The sequence below is a fragment of the Vipera ursinii genome (assembly GCF_947247035.1).
Source record: "Vipera ursinii genome assembly, chromosome: 1".
NCBI classification, from domain to species: domain Eukaryota; kingdom Metazoa; phylum Chordata; class Lepidosauria; order Squamata; family Viperidae; genus Vipera; species Vipera ursinii.
The window spans coordinates 52,485,398-52,505,409 of NC_139512.1; the positions used below are offsets into that span (position 1 = coordinate 52,485,398).

The 20,012-nt window shown below is 42.6% G+C and overlaps 1 protein-coding gene across 1 annotated transcript; it reads right to left on the bottom strand.

Moving 5' to 3' along the window:
* Nucleotides 1-206: 206 nt before the first annotated feature.
* On the bottom strand, nucleotides 207-19,921 carry VRTN (vertebrae development associated; the record flags this gene model as incomplete). The annotated part of the gene is made up of 2 exons (XM_083350851.1): nucleotides 19,686-19,921; nucleotides 207-2,232 (listed from the first exon to the last, which is right to left on the bottom strand). Exons 1-2 carry the CDS (start codon nucleotides 19,814-19,816, stop codon nucleotides 207-209), a joined length of 2,157 nt encoding a protein of 718 aa, XP_083206977.1. The 5' UTR covers nucleotides 19,817-19,921.
* Between the last annotated feature and the right edge of the window lie 91 nt (nucleotides 19,922-20,012).

Below are 20,012 nucleotides of genomic sequence, written 5' to 3' on the forward strand. Positions count from 1 at the left end.
AACTTTAAACAAAAAGCTGTATTTCTTTATGATACAAAAAGAATATCTAATTCCCAGTATTCTTTCTTGGGAATATATTTCTATATTTCCCTAAGCTTAGGAAAAAATGGGTGTACACCTCTGGAAACTAAAGTAACAAATCCACAAAGACCAAAATAGTCGCTTGTAGAATGTTTCATTGATGAGGTAGCATATCTTAACTATCCCTAGGCATCCACTAGAGTAAGTCCATCATGAAGTGCACGTTTCCACATGTAATAAGTGGAGCGTGCCGTTAAAGGAAAGTGGGCTCTGAACTCCTTGTATGTTGGAAAGGTCTTTGATTCAAAACGTTGCTGGAGAAACAGCTTGGCCTGGGCTTTGAACTGACCTGTGGCAATCACATCCATCACAAACATGCTACTGTTAACTTTTTCAGACATTTGATAACCTGGAATTGTAGTGCTATAGGGTTTTGGTATCTGCTTGTCCACAAGCACTGGAGCAAACTCTTTTGGCTGAGTGGAATCGAATTTAGGTTCTGCCTTTCTATTAATCTCAGAACATGTAGAAGTCTGTTGCAAATTTTGAGATGCCATTGTTGACGGAAGGCAATGCTTTTTGGCCTCCCTGATACTTTTTTTCCTCCAAAACCAATATGTTGTAGAAGAAATACTAGGATAACGCAAGCGAAACTTACAGAAAGGCATTTTCCATTGGCAAACACGTTTCCTGGCCAACTCACGAACTTGCTTTTGCCAACTGTATAGAGATTGCTTAATACGCATGAGAATTCGGGGCTCTGGATGTTGCCCATTGACCATTTTCATGTTAGGCAATTTTCCTGACTTTAGTGACAGATACAGATTCCTGGTCGGTTTCTGGGTTACATAAAGAGGTTGTGGAGGCTTGAAATTTGGATTCCCTTTGATGGCTTTTCTTCTCCAGTTATAATACGTTGATCTGGAGATTCCAGGAAAACTACGTTTAAAGTTTCTGTATGGCACAGGACTATTCATGGAAATGCATTTTTCTAGATAAGACTTGGCTCCTTGCATGGAAGTTCCATTTTTGGAGTGATTCAAGAGATTTTTTGAGCTCTGGCCTCCTTCAGATTTTGCTGCAACATCTGGATTAGTGTGAAGCTTGAGGATATGAGGATCCTTAGACATGGCAACATCAGAAGAGGAAGAAACCTCACGGTTGATCACATTTTGCATCTCATGCTTCCAGGCATAGTAGGTGGAGCGAGAAATTTCTGGGAACAACTGTCGGAAGTGTTGAAGAGGAACAGTGGTACCTTCTTGAAAACAGGACTGCAAGAAATGCTTGGCTGCAAATCTGGCAGCTGCTTTCAGCCTGTGCTCTCGTGACTGGCGCTTCCATCGATAGAAGGTGCTTTTGGTAATGCTGTATCTTTCACGCAGGTTCGAGTAAGTCACCTGGGGATCCTTGTTCAGCAACTCCAGTGTCTTCACAGGCTGAGCCTGAGGTTCTGGAATGGATGTTGTGGGTTCCAGCTCTTCCAGACCCATGACAGGTACAAAGTATTGAGCTTTGAAAACCTGGGAAGAAAGCTGTTGACCCGACCACATGATGTGAAGTGTGGAGGTCTGCAGGTTACACTTTCTAGGTCGGATGAGTCGGTTGAAGTATGGCCGTATCTTAAGGTTGCTCATTGGATAGATGGAATAAATGTTGCATTGTAGTACAGATGCCAGAGCGTACACATGCCACATGTTGGCATAGGTGCCAGGAAAGCAAGTGGCTTTAATGTCAGCATCAAAGATAGCCTCTAGGATAGCCAAAGGTAAATTAGTCATCTCAGGAGATTCCTCTGTACAAAGAGAATAGCGAGCAGCTTGCAGCATCACCTTAGAATCAATCATGCCATTGAAATAGTACTGCTTGTGAAGCAACATCTCCACAGCTGTGCGGACCTGTAACTCCAGATTTAAGCTAGTGTTACCCCACAACAACACACTTGCTGCCTCAAACAAGTGGTTCCCATCACCTTTACAAACTAAAGGTAACATATTACGAGGGGCATCTTCTGGGTAGAGACTTTTTGCCACACGGTCAACTTCCAGCTCTTCCTGGAACTGCCTCCCACAATAGCTGGGTAGTGAAAAAGAGGACAACGTCCTCTCAGATTCCAAAGCTGCACTAGTTAATCCCTCTAGCCCAAAGCATTCAGTTGCCTCCTGTAGCTCCTGGAGCACGGACTGCACTAGTTGGTGGCGCTGGATCATTCTGAAATATAGAAAAGTTTGAAGAATTAGAATGTCATGTTTTGCACAGATTTTCTCTTCATGGCTTTGTGAATTACTTAGAGAGGCACAGTTGTGCTGTTTTATCTTGGCAAATAACTGTACTTCTAGAGCAGGGGTAGGCAACCTCGGCTCTTTTATAAGTCATGGACTTCAACTCCCAGAATTCCTGAGTCAGCATAGCTGACTCAGGAATTCTGGGAGTTGAAGTCCATGAGCCATAAGAGAGCCGAGGTTGCCTACCCCTGCTCTAGAGCATATCAAAAACAAGGATCCATATACAATTAAAGAACAAAGTCCAAGCTAAGAGCTGTTTTTGTGGAAACTGGTACACAATCCTCTGGGTTAGAATACTGAATTAGAGCTTATTCTCTAGTAAATACTCATAAGACTGCACAATGGTTAATTTTGCATTAGACTGCACAATTTATAAAATCAAATTTAATGAAGTATGTAGATTATCCCAGTCCCCATTGTCTTACCCATTGTTAACGTATACTAAATTAAGATCTAGTACTATCCACCTGAACCTGCTTAGCAGATTTTGCTATTAAACAGAAGGATTAACACTTGAAAATATGATCAGTGTAACTTGCTAAAATTCACTGAAGAGCACAGCAATGCTTTCTAAATGAAGATATACTCACACTGAAGTTTACTTTTCATAATTTAATGCTGCCCTTCAGTAACCTTTGCTATTTAAAGGACAGCTTTTTCATACGTTGTACTAATAAAGGAGAATACACTGTACTCTAGTCTATCCAACAAAATCTCTCATCCTCTATTTGTCTATTTTTTTCATTTGTCAAATATTTGCCTATGTCCTTTAAAAAAAGAATCAGGTTTTTTTTAAAAAAAATCTCTGTTGGACTACTGTAGTTTTTATTCCTTCCAGCCACCCAAATGCAGAGCAAGCATTGCAACTGCTGATTCAAGTGCCCATATCTAAAAGACTGAGGAAAGCTGAATTAATGCAGTAACAAGTTGTTTTGCTTTGTCATAAATAATTCAGCACAATAGTTCACTTGTGTTTACATTTTACAGATTTATTTTCCAAATGTAACAGTACCTGGACTATGAGAACTAGCTGTTGTACAATTTGGTTGGCTTTGCAAAGTCAAAAAAAAAAGGCACTATAATACAAAACTTAAGAGACCTCTTCTGGTGATTAGGCAACATTGCATATCTATACTGGCATTTAGATACTTCACGAAGTAGTTTATAAAGTAAAGAATAAATAAATACACAGCAAGATGAGAACATTGTGGATATCACAAACACCTTGCAAAATTAGGAAATAAATATTCCCTTTCACCAAGGAGGAGGGTTTCATTGAAAGCTCAGCAAACTGAAGATAGGAATATGAAGTAAAATTGTGCTTGTTTTTTTCTAGCTGAGATAGGATTAAAAAAAGAATCCACACAAGAAATTAACAGTATTTTGCAATAATCTGAAACAATAACAACATGGTTTCATTCAGAGCCACCACGGGGTCATATAACATTGCTTGCAAAATACAGCACTTGTATTTTCAGTTCTGAAAACAAATACCATTCTTCATAAGCACTGCAAATTATAATATGACTTTTCTCATAAAGTTTACAGAATGTAGCACAGAGTCATAAGGTATAGTATGCCTCAGACTTCCAGTTTTGCGCTGTAGCACACAGGTGTGGGATAAGCAAAGCTCCGCTCCCCGCAGCCAGTTTCATCCTGCCATGGGGACCCTAAATAAATAAATAAATAAATAAATAAATAAATAAATAAATAAATAAATAAATAAATAAATAAATAATAAATCTTTATTGTCAAAGTACAACATGAGTACATTGAGATTAGCTGAGCCTCCCCCCGTGCTCTCTCCCCCCAACACACAGTGACAACAAACCCTCCATCCCACCACACTATGTGAACCAACTACACCACACACCGGCCTCCCAAATGGGTCTGAAGTTGCCCCAAAGAGGTGACCATGAAGGAGGGAGGCACTCTTGTTAATCACGAAATGATGGAGGTCATTTCGTTTGATCCGGGGAAAATCCTCCGACCCAACAGGAGAAAGGCTAGTGTGGCATCAGCATCTAGCTCAAGCTACCAGCAGCCAAAGTCCAAGAGCACGAACAAGAACATCGGTGAACAGCATGCTTGGAACTGGTGAGAGTATCGATCTTCTGTCTTCTATCTACTAATTGAATGCTTGGGAAAGACCCCCAAAGCAAGAAAACCTCCAAAAGTGAAGGGCGGGGACTGTATCCACATTCCCTCATAGATGGAAGTGGCAAATTAATACTAAGGGGGAAAGAAATAGACTGAAATTAAATTTAAAATACTACAGTCTGGACAAATCTAGAAACTAAAAAAAGACTACACCTAAAAGGGTTTTAATGAAATTATAAAAAATATATAACAATATAATTTTTGTCTGAAAAAAACTAGATAATGAACAACTGGCAGGATGCCTAAAAACAAAGAATAATCTGTTCCCTTAAATTTTAAATAACCTTGAAGACAGCTAGGAACAAAGAAAGAACTGGTCCAGCCATAAGATTAAAAAGTGTCTGAAAGAAAAATACCTGGACTGTCAACTAAATTTAAGAATTGTTTACATAAAAAGAAAAAATTTGGTTCTTTGCTAATCTTTTACAGGAGAATCTACAGGAAGGACTTAAGGTGGCTTAACATACTGAATTGCAATTTTGACTGATTGATAATTAACCCCTGAACTAAAATATTGATGAAAGACTATTTAAAGAGAGACAAAGACCCTCAGAAGCAATATTTCAAGGCAAGACAAATACTTTCCAAGAGAAAATGTATGCAATGTTACAACCAGGGTTTGTTTTTTTCCTCATAGAACGTTCAGAACGGCGTTCCGGCACTTTTTTTTTGCAAAAAAAAAAAAAAAGCTTCCTCTGAAAGCCTATTGCAGGGCTAGGCAATCTTGGCCCTTTTTTATGATTCGTGAACTTCAACTCCCAGAAATCCTGAGCCAGACATGCTGAGGGGAAAGGGAGAGGTTTCCAAGCTGAGCCATGCTGGCTCAGGAATTCTGGCAGTTGAAGTCCTTGAGTCATAAAAGAGCCTGCACTAGAGGAGGACATTAGAATTATTTACAGGGTTACTTCTTTAGGAACTAAACTTTTAGAATCTAAACAAGCTAATTCAAAAAAGCCAATAGGAAAGAACCTCACATTTTTCATCTGCTTCTGTCTTTTGGAAGGTAAAATTAGATAACAAAATAATCTATTTCCTATGTTAACATCTCTGCAATGAAATCAATAAAGGTAACAGGAAAGAAATGAGAAACATTTTTCTCAATGTAATATGTCTAATTTAGCTGATGCTAGAAAAAAATAGTATCTTTTGTACATACTCTTGAAAACTATTTTGAATCTAACCATCTATTACAACTAAACCACTTTAAATTAAACAATTCTTAAGAATGAAATATTCTTAATTTGGACTTTACTTTTACTGTTTGGACTATTGTGTGTTTTGAAAAATAGGATTATTTAGAATCTAGTTATGTTTCACTTCAGTCTTTAAATAATTAACCTAGTATATACATAACAATATATGATGTTTTCCATGATGAGCTTAACATCAAAAACAACATTTATTAAAAAGGCTAAAATCATTTCTAGTGGTATTATCTGTACATTAAAATTTTGTTTAGTCACAATCTTTCACTTTTCACATTCTGGAAAAGCAGTGGTCCTGTATTTTAGCAAAAGATGTTACATATGTGCATGAGCATAGTCAGTAGCATATGCCTTTTTAAAAATATCAAACATGCAAAGAAACAAAATAAGTCCAAAATATCTGTATTACATCCAGAAATGCCACCTTTGCAACCAATATTTCTCATCCATAACTATGGCACCCTAAGGATATCTGCATACATGCAAATGCTTCTCTGGGATCAGTAACTCAGCAGATTTTGCTTTTTCCTTCCAGTAACAGATTGCTGGGAAATACCAAACATGGCTTTAAGAATTCCAATGTTTGTTACAAATTTTTCTGGATGTGGTTGGAAAGAGGCCTAGAAATGCCAGCACAAATATATCACACTTGCTGAACGTGCACATGCAACTAATTACAATCTTCAATTATATGTGATATATCTAGGGCTTTTTTCACCATAGAACACTCAGAACAGTGTTCCAGCACCTTTTTTTGCACAAATTTAAAAAAAGCTGAAGGAAACTGTTCCGGAGAGCCAAATTCTTCTCATGCAGCCAGGTTGCAGAGCAGCAAAATGCATTGCAGCAACAGGCCTTCAGATGGCTCAAATTGAAGGAAATGTGTGTTCTGTACCAGCCTACTACCGGCCCTGCAGATAAGGTAGGGACAACCCCTTTACAAGAAGGCAAATTTATGGACACAAAAGCAAACAGAGCAAAAACAAGACACGAACCATGAAACAGGAGCTATTCAGACGGTTACCTTCAGCAAACCAGCCCTCCCACACATTCCCCTTTTAAACAGTTCAGGGCGTGGCTTCTCTCTGCCTCCTTCCGAGGTGCCCCATTGCCTTCCTCTGTTTACTCCTGATTGACTGCCTCCTGCGTCGGGCGTCCTTGAACAGGGCCAGCTGTGGGTCATCTTCATCCACGCTGTCAGGCTCACACAGCTGGGTCTGCGTCGTAACCAGGTGGGAGGGGCCTGGCTGAGGGCTCTCATCAGCAAGCTCTCCAACACCCTCAGCAACCTCTCCAACACCCCCCTCCTCCTCCTCTGAATCATCCGACCCAACTGCCGAACCCACAGGCTGACCCTGAATCACAACACTATCCCCCACAGCAGGGCCCTTCCCCCGGGTCTGCCGATCCGGATGCGGTCGGGATGGAAATTGTTCATGAAAAGCGGTCACCAAAGCAGGGGCATGAACGGCGGTCACGTCTTCCCAGGTAAACTCCTCTGGTCCCTAGCCTTTCCATTCAATCAGGTACTGGAAACGACCTTTCAGCCAACGGGAGTCCCTGATGCTGGCGACCTCGTACTGTCTCCATCATGAGGTCCTGATGGGGGAGGTTCCGCTCAGCGGAATGGACAGGCCGGTTGCTCGGGGGACCAACAGAGACTGATGAAAAATTGGGTATACGCGCAGGGAACGTGGCAGAGTTAAGCGATAGGCAACCGGATTGACGACAGCCTCGACTGGGAACGGTCCTAAATATCGGGGATCTAACTTTCTCACCGGCCGTGTTGACAGTAGGTTCCTGGTGGACAACCAGACCCGATCTCCCACCGATAGTGGAGGCGTATCCTGCCTTGACCGGTCAGCAAACCTTTGGTAATCGGCCTTGGCCTTCTCTAACTGACGGCGCACCAATCGATGGATCGCCTGTAAGTCTGCCATGAAGTCGTTTGCTGCCGGCTCCGGTGAGTCCACGGGAGAAAGGGGGAAAAACCGGGGGTGATATCCCACATTGGCCAAGAACGGTGTCATCTGTGTGGAGGTGTGCTGCGAATTGTTAAATGCGAACTCAGCTATGGCCAGATAGTCCACCCAATTGTTTTGCTGCAGATTGACGTAGCAGCGCAGATATTGTTCCAGGATACCGATGACCTTCTCGGTTCCCCCGTCAGTTTGAGGATGATGCGCGGACAAGAAGCAAATCTTGATATCCAATGCATGCATCAACTCCTGCCAGAAGCGGGCTGTAAACTGGGCCCCCCTATCAGAGACGACTCTATCAGGGAGGCCATGCAGCCAAAACACCTGCTGAATGAACATATGACTAGTGGCGCGGGCTAACGGTAAGCCACGATAGGGGATGAAGTGCGCCATCTTGGTCAGCATGTCCACCATCACATACACTGTCGTAAAACCAGAGGATGGGGGTAAATCCATCAAGAAGTCCATGGACACAGCCCCCCAGGGTCTTTTGGGTGTCAGCAAGGGCTGCAGTAATCCAGGCAGGGCCCCTGTCGCTGACTTGGCCTGCCTGCATGGGATGCAGGAGGTGACATAGGACTGGACGTCGTGTCGGACTCGGGGCCACCAGAAGGTACGGGAGACCAGGTTCAGGGTCTTGAACAGGCCAAAATGCCCTGCCGCTGGGTTATCGTGACACTGGCTGAGGATGAGTCCCCTGAGTGGCCCTCCCGGAACATAGAGCTGGTCACGATAATACAAGAGTCCATCCATGACCGTCCAAGGAGAATCTGGCCCCACCTCCTCCTTCCGCTGAGCCACCCACACCTCCTGCTGCTGTGCCTCCCAGATCCGAGCCCGTATATCAACCGGCTCCCACACCACAGCAAAAGACTCAACGGGGATCACTGTCCTGGGCAGAAGCTTGTCTTCCACACGGGAATATTCGGGCTTCCTGGAAAGAGCATCTGCTCTTTGATTGTGCCCGCTAGATATGTACCGAACTCGGAAGTTGAACCTCGCAAAGAAAAGAGACCACCGGATCTGGTGTTGGTTCAAATTCCGAGCGGTCTGCAGGCTTTCCAAATTCTTATGGTCCGTCCGGACCTTGATTTGATGCCGCGCTCCCTCCAGATGCCTCCAGGCCTCGAACGCCACTTTGATGGCCAGCAGCTCCTTCTCCCAGATTGTATAATTGCGCTCCGAAGGGTTCACTTTTCGTGAATGGTACACGCAAGGGAAGAGGGTACCGCTGGGCGGTGTTGTTGTGGGACGCCCGATCTATCACACCATCTAGATTGGGCTCGGGGTGTTTCCCGACAGAAAAGTAGGGGACTTTCTCACGGCAGACTCGGTCACTGATGCCCACTGTCACTTCTTTGGGCAAAAAGCAGCCAAATGCCCAGGTCCCTGCAGTAAAAACACACACCCCCGATCGTCTGTTCATTTCAGTCACCGATAGACGAGACCTGGCGGCACCCAGCTCCATTGGCTCCTCCCTTTGAACTGGGGTCTCACGCACAACATGGGCTGCAGGGGTCTGTGGGGTGGCACGGCGACTCCTTCGCTGCTGCAACCGAGCATCGATCTGCAGGCAGAGATGGATCAGCCCATTCAGGTCTGAGGGAATATCCACACGGGCCAGCTCATCCAACATCTCCTCCAACAATCCATCCTGGAAGGCATCCACAAGCACAGCCTCATTCCAGGCGGAATCCTGGCTAAGCAGCCGAAAATCGCTGATATAGCCCTGTAGTGGGCGTTGACCCTGGCCTCAGAGCTTTCAGGCGTCGAGTAGCAGTCTGCATCTTTATAGGGTCCTCATACATCAGACGCATATGATCACAAAACCCCACAAAGTTGTCCAACAATGGACCAGGTTGAGCCAGCAGAGGCGTGCCCCAACGAGCTGCATCACCCGAAAGAAGGCTTAACACAAACCCCACCTTATCCCGGTCAGTTGAGAAATCAGCTGCTCTCACGCTGATAAAGAGCTGGCATTGTCCCAGGAAAGCAGGAAACAGTTCTGGATTGCCAGTAAATTTATCCGGCATCGCAACTTGGCATTTTCTCCTGGGTGGGGGTGATGGTGGGGGTGCAGCATGGACCTGAGCTTACAATTGAGCCACCTGAGCTGCCAACAAAGTGAGTTGCTGGGCGAGCTGGGCATTCTCAGCACGTAGCTGCTCCAGAATAATAGTAAGGGGTGGGAGGCTGAAGGCAAACTGTTCTGTACCAGCCTACTACTGGCCCTGCAGATAAGGTAGGGACAACCCCTTTACAAGAAGGCAAGAGGCTGGAACTAAGCCTGCCAAATTTATGGACACAAAAGCAAACAGAGCAAAAACAAGACACGAACCATGAAACAGGAGCTATTCAGACGGTTGCCTTCAGCAAACCAGCCCTCCCACGCATTCCCCTTTTAAACAGTTCAGGGCGTGGCTTCTCTCTGCCTCCTTCCGAGGTGCCCCATTGCCTTCCTCTGTTTACTCCTGATTGACTGCCTCCTGCGTCGGGCATCCTTGAACAGGGCCAGCTGTGGGTCATCTTCATCCACGCTGTCAGGCTCACACAGCTGGGTCTGCGTCGTAACCAGGTGGGAGGGGCCTGGCTGAGGGCTCTCATCAGCAAGCTCTCCAACACCCTCAGCAAGCTCTCCAACACCCCCCTCCTCCTCTGAATCGTCCGACCCAACTGCCGAACCCACAGGCTGACCCTGAATCACAACAATGTGATCCGTGCAGGCTAATTTAAAAGTGGGAGGGTAAGAAGGACCAAGTGTGAACAGGTTGCTTAGCAACCTGCTTAAACAGTCTCTTTAAATTTCAGCTCCTGGTGCCTTGCCTTTTTTAAGCTGGGAAGTTGAAAAAAAGGCTAAAAAGAAGGCAATAGAGTGCTATCAAGGAAAATGTACAGATATAGCCAGCAGACGTTTAGGGAACCTTTATTTTTCATACACTGTTCGAATTTTGTTTTAATGCCATGGTGATACACAATCAAATGTAGTCAGTCTTTTTTTTTTTAATCCCAAAGCATCTGTTTGTTAAATACGGTATAACAACGTTTTGGATGATAGAATTATTTTTTATCTAAGGATAACTAATGTTATTTTGTTTTATTTTTGCACAAAAAAATGTATAATTTGCATTTGCATTCATTTACAAATAGAATATGTTGTTAAAATGTATTGGTGTTGAAATAATTAGTGCACACATATACCTAAAACCAGTTTATTGCATTTGGCAATTGTACTAAAAAAATGCATTGTCAACCACTATAATTAATTTTTAAGGACACGGTGGCTCAGTGGGTTATGACGCTGAGCTTGTCAATCAGAAGGTCGGCAGTTTGGCGGGTCAAATCCCGAGTGCTGTGTAACAGCCTGTTACTCATCCCAGCTTCTGCCAACCTAGCAGTTCGAAAGCACATAAAAATGCAAGTAGAAAAATAGGGACCCCTACGGTGGGAAGGTAACAGCGTTTCATGCGCCTTTGGCGTCTAGTCATGCCAGCCACATGACCACAGAGACGTCCTCGGACAAGCGCTGGCTCTTCGGCTTTGAAACGGAGATGAGCATCGGCCCCTAGAGTCAGAAACGACTAGCACGCATGTGCGGGGGAACCTTTACCTTTTATAATTCATTTAATTTGAAATCAAGTGAAAAATTGGTTTAAATTAATGGCAATTCTTTTATAAGAAGTTTCCTCAAACAAAATGAGTTTGACGTGCCTGCTCTAGATAGTTGAATGCTCCAAAATAAATTCTAGATCAGGCCTGTACATGCAGCCTACCAAGCACCCTTGGACAGAGCACTTTTAAAAAAAAGTAATAAAATCACCACCACTGCCCTGCAAGTCATGTTGCCCACCAGCATTCCTTTGCAGACCACAAAGATTTTTAATTAATCAGTGTGGGCCTTTCCCTTCTATAAGTTGCACAGATCTCTTCTAGATTTTCCCCTTGCCTTTCCGAGCTAACTCCTTGGTCTGTCATTGAGCAAGAATTGACTTTGTAGGGAAGCATATTATCATTTGATGTATATTTAACATATGTTCTACCTTTATTTACCGATTATATAATATTTGTATGCAATCCACATGACGAGGTTTGGGGCAACTTACAGTATTCTTAAAATCATAAGATTAAAACATAAAAGCAGGGCTTTTTTCTAATAGAATGCTCAGAATGGCGTTCCAGCACCCTTTTTTGCACACATACACACACACACACAAAAGCTTTTGCACAAACTATGCTACTCCCTCTATTAGGAATTGCTGCTGAGCATGCCAAAAGACCTGGCCGGCAAACGTTGCACCGGCAAGTTGTCTGCAGTGAAGGCGAGTTGGCAGGAACTTTGCATCCCTCCCTGCTGCCCAACTACACCATCTCAACTAGGTAAGTAAGAGAGGACAAGGAGTGGGAGGTGGGTTCTGCGGAGTCCATGTGCACTCCTTCCTTGTGCTCACCTGTGTCAGCCAGGCTGGTGGCCTACCTGTTGCTGGACCTGTGCCACTGTCACCTCGCCCTGCATGCCTAAGTGGCCGCCCTGCATCGCCTGGCCCGCACCACCTCTGCCGCCTGCCCCGCGCAGCCCCACCATATAGAGCGGGCCCCGCTGCTCCCACAGCACCAGCCGCGCTGGCTCCGGCCCTGGGGGGCAGCCCACCACCAACACCCCTCATACCCGTGACCACAGCAGTGCCGCCGGCCCAACCCCCCGCCTCCTGCGCCCCCCAAGATGAGTATTCCGGCACCTTTTTTTTTTTAGATAAAAAGCACTGGTTACAACAGATACAAATGTCAATAGATTTAAACTATGAGGAAATCCAGAACATCTCCAATCTAAATCTACAATCAAAAAACACCCAGAAAATGATGGTAAAGGAACAAAAAAATCAGATAACAGAACACAAATTAGAAGAACATGATCTTATCGACAAAGCTACAAATGAAAAGAATTACAATCCAACAGAAACAGGAAAAAAATCTACAAGACTTTGATATAACAATAAAAATGGAATGGACTATAGAATTTCCAGGAGAATCATCTATCTTATATATTATCAACAATACTTGCAAAAACACAGGAACTGATGGGTAAGCAGAATATATCAACCTGGAAAGCAACTCGACAAAAGGAGGCTAGAGACAGATTTAAGAGATTTGATTCACCCTACCAGATGGAGTATTACATGAGTAAACACTTGTTTGAATATGGTCAAAAGAATAGAAAACTTTGAACATAAAGGGGCCCTATAACAAGAGGGATAAGAGATTTAAGTAATATAGTATGTTTTACAATATATGAAATGTAAAAATATTGGGAATGATGTAACTTTTATAAATATAAGTGAAATATAAGCTGATCAGAAAAGATGTTATACCCAGATGTTATAAGATAGATAAGAAGCACAGTATTTTTATAATACATGAAATATGAAAATATTGGGATGGTGTACCTAACTGGAAAAATTTGTATATCTAGATGACTAACACTGAGAAAATCATGGCTGATAAGAATGGATTGAATAAAAGGGGAAATTAAGCTTAAACAAAAATTACGAAAATAGGATGCGTGGTGAACTAAAGAGATGATGGTTATAAGAATAATATAAGCTGATAAAAAATGTTATACATAGATGTTATCACTATCTGCATAAATATGAAAAAATGTATATATTTAATCATTTATATATTGAAAATATTAGAATTATATTTAAGGTTGAAAAAGGAGAATACAAATGGGAGAAGGGGAGATCAAAGAAATATATTATTAATTAATATTCTAATTATGGAATTATCTAATTTAATCATTATTCACTGTTAATTATTATTGGGGGTTTTTCTCAAATATATAAACCAAAACAACATGCTATACACAAGGCACTGGAGATTATTAAAAAGACAGTAAAATATATGTTTTTAAAAAGGCATAGTATGCCTCATATTCAATGTAATATATGTCCTTTACCATTCTTGTCACAGGACTTGTTTTTCTATTCATATCCCTGTAAGTGAGCAAACAGGAATAGCTTAATGTGAGGATGGAGAACAGAAACACGTTCTCTCCCTTAAATACCAATTTTAAAAGGCATAAATGGTTGCAAATCTGTCAGGGAAGCTCTTCTGAGTAGAAAAGAACCTGTCATATCTTATTCAGTTCTGTCTCCTTTCCCGTGTATGAAATTCAGCTTTCCACATCTAGTCTCCCAAAGTTCTAATTATATTTATCCAAAAATGCTTCTTTGAAAATTGTTTTACATGGTATATTTTATTACTGTACACTTTGCACATTGTACAGACCTTTTGTGTAATAGTAGTAGTATTTAGCTGAGCTTCACCATTCGTTTTCTAATAACTTAATCCTCCAGTAGACCTTAAAAATTGCTGATCTTAAAAACTGCTGATCTGATTAGAAAAGTCAAAAAAAGGGATCTTAGTATTGACATACATTTTCCTGACTTTTCACAAAAAGTGCAAGTCTTAACCTGCTATATTTTGCCATTCCAATCATTTGTATAACATTATATGTTAAGCCTTACTGTAGAGATAAAAAATAAAGAAGAACAGAAGAACACTAAGATTCCATAGCTTCTGTTTTCTTCTTCAGGAAAGTACTAAGAACTTTATTTTAGGATGTCCAAGACCATCACTAACACAGTGACAGAACCCTTCTCAAAAACGTTGGCAAATATTTAGCTCAAAGGGAAAAAATCTTGTGAAAACAAACTGTGAGATAGACATAGACAATATGGTGTCTTCATAATTTTGGGAATATAGTTTATACAATCCATTTTGTGAGTTAATAATGGAAAAGCATCTTTGGGCTTAGTCTAAACAATGTAGGCTTTAAAGGTTGATACTAATACCAGTGTTTGCTCCAGTTGATGGGAGATGAAGTTGACTTCAGAACAAAAGGCACAGTGAAATCTAACACCATTCCTAACTTCACCATGTGGTACTGGAAAACAGGGTGCTGCAAAATATTCAAAAGAGATGCTTCACAAAGCATAGAAGTGTAAATGAGTCATCCTTCCCTCAAGTAGGAATGTAGCCATGTCCTATGCCAAGCTTACATGGCTGCTTTAAACTGTGTTCCCAGCTGCGTCCACATGGATGTGCATCCACAGCTATTTTGCATTCAGTCTAAGTATTGTCTCTGTAGGACACACAGACAGCTTGAGGTGAGTTAAGCTTACAGGTTTATGTATTGTCAATGAATCCCTCAAATTTTCCATCACAGAAAAGAACAAGTTACTTGTTCAAGGTTCAGTTTGCTCACACTTTGCACTAAATCATAATGTGGTTTGTTTTGACCTGATACAATGTGTGAAACTTGCCAATTGTGGAATATTCAAAAACCTCTATAACATAAACGACCCATTCTTTTTCCAGCCAGTCAAAACTTTCGAGTCTGTTTACAATTTCTTTTTCCTTCTCAGCCATGTTAAACACCATTCCCATCGCAGAATTTAAAATTGTATTTCAATTATCGAGTCTTCTTTCCAATGAGTGTCATTTTAATTTATATAGTAGCATAATAAAATAAATAGTTGTCTTCCAGAGATAAATGTTACGTTGTGAATGTTTCATCTTTGGGAACTTAGGCAAGCGTACCTTTTAGCGAAGGCAGAAACTTTATCTAAACTATCCTTCTGTAATTAAAAGTGCTACCATATTTCTCAAAAGCACAACTATGTTTCTAGTTCCATATACTAAGATCACCAAGCTGAGGAGAATTGCTAACATTTTGAAAGATAGGCTCAAGATCCAGAAAGACCTTGCCCTTGACACTGGGCCCCAAGTATTAGGATGCAATTCAGTGGTGAAAAAAGTAAGGTCCTGCACTTAGGCACAAAAAAACTAATGCATGAGTACAGAATAGATGGACTTATGGCACTCGTGCCACAGGTGGCACTCAGAGCCCTCTCTGTGGGCACATACACTGTCGCCCCAGTCCTAGCCCTTCAGTCCCATCCATGAGCAACCTGCATCAAAATCTCCCTGGGCAAGTGGCTTTTTAAGCTGGGTTTATAAAACCTTTTTGCTTTAGGCCTCCACCGCCGTGTGCAAAAACAAAAAAGGTCAATCAACCAATTACAAATTCTCGCGGGGGAAAAAAAGATCTCGCAAAATTGGAATTGATTGAGCTTTATTTTTAATCCCAGTGGCGGAGAAAGTGATGCATTGGGAGCTGGAAAGGTGCCACGTGGAGGCGGGGGAGAGCGGCAGGAGCAAGGTGCTCCGTGAGGGGGTGGGGGCGGGCACAGCAACCTTATTCTGCATGGTGGCAGGAGGGTGGGGCGCATGCCCTTCCCATGCCAGGCCAGCCCCTGCAGCCCCAGGGTGGCCATGCTGGGCAGCAGTGGGCAGGGTGTTGAGGTGGGGACTGGCAGGCCAACCAAAGCAGCAGATGGAGCACTGGAGGCTCGGGAAGGGAGGGTGCTGAAGTGGTCATTGGCAAAAGCAATGCAGTTGAGCGGCCACTGGCAAGAGCAACGCGGTCATTGGCAAGAGCAATGCGGTTGAGCAGAAAGCAGCCTCAGAACAAGAAATCTTCACTCCCCCCCCAAAATTGCCTTTCTTTTCTTACCTGACTCCCAGCCCGTGCCATTTCTCGTTTGCTATCCACCGTTCCCGCATGCAAGGAAACAAAGGAAGTTTTTTTTGGGGGGGGGAAAGTCAATCAATCAGTTCCAACTTCTCGTGAAAGATCGTGAAGTTGGAATTGATTCACTGCGAATACCGAATTCCCCTCCTTCCCTACTCTGCCTGCTGCTGGAGGGCTGGCCCAATATTCGCAGCAGGCTGCGGAGCCCGAGTGCACTGATCAAGGGACCAGCAGGCTGTGGCTGCTGATGGACACAGCTGACCCCCATGCGCTCGCTGTGTGCAGGGGCTAATAGTGTCAGGCAGCTGCCACCCCAGCCTCTGCCTCGCCTTGCCTTGCCCTGCGGCAATGGCACCCCTGCCCTGCCCCCTGCCTTGACTCACCTCACCCCGCAGGACGAGCCTCCTGCCCACCATCCCACCCACCAGAGACTCCCTGGATCTCCAACTCTGCCCAGCCCCCACAGGTGTCCCTCACCACGAGCAACATCAAGGTGGCCACACCCACCCCAGCCACATCCACCCAGTCTGCCATGACCACTGCAGCCACATCCATCCAGTGTGCCACACCCACCCAGCACCGGACGATAAATAAGTGGGGCTTGGATTGCAGATTGGGCACTCAGTCTCTAAAAGGTTCGCCTTCACTGGAATAGATGGCACCAGGCTCAACAATATTAACTCTGAGAGAGAGATCAAGGTATCCTAGTGGAACACCACTTAAGCATGAGCCAGCAATGTGCTGCAGCTGCCAAAAAAGCCAATGCACTCCTATGTTCCATCAACAGATGGCATCAAGACGAGAAGTAATGTATTGCTTTACACTGCACTGTGAGACCACACATAGAATACTGCATCCAGTTCTGATCACTTCAATTAAAAAAAAAGATATTGAGACCTGTAAAGTGTGCAGAGAAAAGCAATAAAGATGATAAAAGTGTCTGAAAACTAAATTGTATGATGAACGATTGAGGAAGCCAGGTATGTCTACTGAAGGGAAGGATTGGGGGGACATGATAATTATCTTCCAGTTCTTGAGGGGCTGTCGTAAAGAAGAGGAGATTGACTTATTCTTTAAGGCACCAAAGGACAGAACAAGAAATAATGGATGGAAGCTTATTGAAGAAAGATCCAACCTAGAATTAAGGAGAAATTATCTGATTGTGAGAATCAATGCAACCTGAGCTTGCATTCTGGGATTATGGATGCTCCATCACTGGAGGTTTTCAAAAACAGACTGGACAATCACTTGACTGGTAAGGTGTAAGGTTCCTATCTTCAGCAGAAGGTTGGAGCCAATGTCCCTTCCAGCCTTATGATTCTATGAAAAGGATCCATATATCTTGACTATATAGTAAAGGAAACCCCTTTGCTTGAAAAATAATGATATTATTTAAAGTATATTAACATTATTGTGGCTATTCTGAGTTTGGATTGGAACTGTGATCTATTGACCAGACATGGATACTATAGTGCAATAATAGTTAAGTATGCAATGAAGTTTCAATCAGCTCAAGTTGTTTTATTTTTTAAATAATTTCTAGTGTGATGGCAGCAATATCACTTGCTGCAAAGAAACAAAACATCCGGAAGCATGGAAAAGTTTATCATAATAACTTTATAAGTCTTAAAGTTACAAGTAAGCTCTTCATTGCATTTGAATAGCTTTTGTTCCTTAGCCTGAAGACAAATTAGATAGTGGTATTGTGAAATAAAGACCAAGGAGAATAGTTTGAATAAAGTACATCTTAACTTGTAATAATTATCATCTTTCTAAATGTAAACCATTTAACTTATTGTCTAAGTATTAATGCTACAGATAAATGACTGTTCTAGAATACCTGACAAAAGTTATATACTTGAAAACTCTATATAGGCTATTTTTTGCAGATTAATCTTATATATATTATACAAACATTCAGGCTTGTGCTAATTACTAGTGAAATGGCATCCAGCATCAGTCAATATTGAATTATGGAATAAAGCAACTTTCTATTTATATTACCTAATTTTTCAAGATACCCTAAAAACATTTCTTAGAAATTCTATATTATTAATTCTATAATACTTCATTGAAATACAGGACATGGATAGTCTTTAGGAAAACTATATATCCACACCCATATCCTATGAAGCACTACCGCCATGGACAAACTATTTTATTGTTTTCAATAAGTGTTTATGCATATAATACTTCGTACATGGCGGCAGTACTTTATAGGATATGGATGTGGATATATACTTTTCCTAAAATATCCATGTCTTGTATTTCAATCCTAAACTCAACACACTAGTTTCATTATTAGTATAAAAGGACCACAGTACTGTGTAGCACCAACTTTGCTTAAAAAAAATTATAACTACAATACTGCATTCATATGTTTTCTCAAACTTTGAAATTACTACATCAAACTTGCTTGCAGACCAATCAAGTGCAGAAAATAAAAAGTTGTCTCGGAGGGGGGCGTTATCCCGGAGTCAGTCGAATTATAAGGTTTTTTTCGCGTTGCTGTGAGGCCAGGTTTGGAATTGAAAGTAAGAGAAAACATTCCGCCAACACCACAAAGCCACAAAAAACAAATCCCAGCCAAGGCCTTGGAAATGGCACTTTCTATGCCGCCCTCCTCGCAGTCCAAGAGCAACGCTTAAATGTCACGAACGACGGCCCAGGTATGAAATAAAGCCGGGTTCCCTCTGCCGGCAATGCTCCCTCGCTCCGATTTAGAGCAAGGCGGGGAAACCCGAAGCGGGATCTTTTAAAAAAAGATGGAGGGGGAGTAACAGAAACTAACCTGAGAATGAATTTGATGAGCTCCTGATCAGCCCAATCTAAAACAGAGGTGGTGGGGAGGGGAAGGGAAGGGAAGGGATCCTCCACGCTTGAAACCAGCGCCTTTTCCAAAATTACAAAACGCCCATGGAAATGAATTAATTGCTCAACGTTCTTACGAAAAGGGGCCTCGTTCAAGAGACAGCGAAGCAGGCTAACTCCATCCCACAAGAGGGCAGCCAGAAGCCCCATGAAATTGCTTTAAGACATTCTCTTGAAACAAAGACTGCTGCTGCACATGGAGGGAGAACTTAAAAAGGAAAAAAAAAATGACGGCTGGACTAGAAAACCAACCCCATGGAGGCCAATTTGAAGGAAAGCTTCCTTGGTGTGGCTTTCCTTTCCAATTAATGTGGCAATGCACAATCTTTTTACTCAACTAAATCCCAAGGACTTCAAGTTACAACTCTACTACTTGCTTTACTAACGAGCATAGAGTTGCAACTTGAAACCACATAATCCCCATTTTTTCCCCATTTTCCTTGGCTTTGGCTTGAGTTTGTACTGGTCTAGTTGTAGAGTCCTCAACTCAACTCAGTTTTTATAGGGGTTTAAGCCACATTCCCTCAAGAAATTGGTTTGTAAATGTTAGAAGTTTCTTCCAACTCACCTTTACTTGTTGGGCAAACCAACCAGTTCTAAACCGCTCCCTCTTTGCCTTGGTCTCGCTGCAAGGCTGTTTCCTGGACATTTAAATTCTGAATCAGGAAGCACAGCAATCTCCACTTTCACAGCTGTGTCCCACATCCAGACTGGAACTGGTTTCAGATCTGGAGTGAACCAATTGGAGTAGCTGCTTTAGGTGTGTAAAAAGGGCTCGGCTCCACCCCCTCCCCCAAGGAAATAGTTCATTCCCAAGTACTCTTGCATCCAACATGAAAGGAGCAGGGCAAATTCTGGGGTCATTTCCAAAGCTAAAGTGATCATTGCTGTTGTCTAAGAC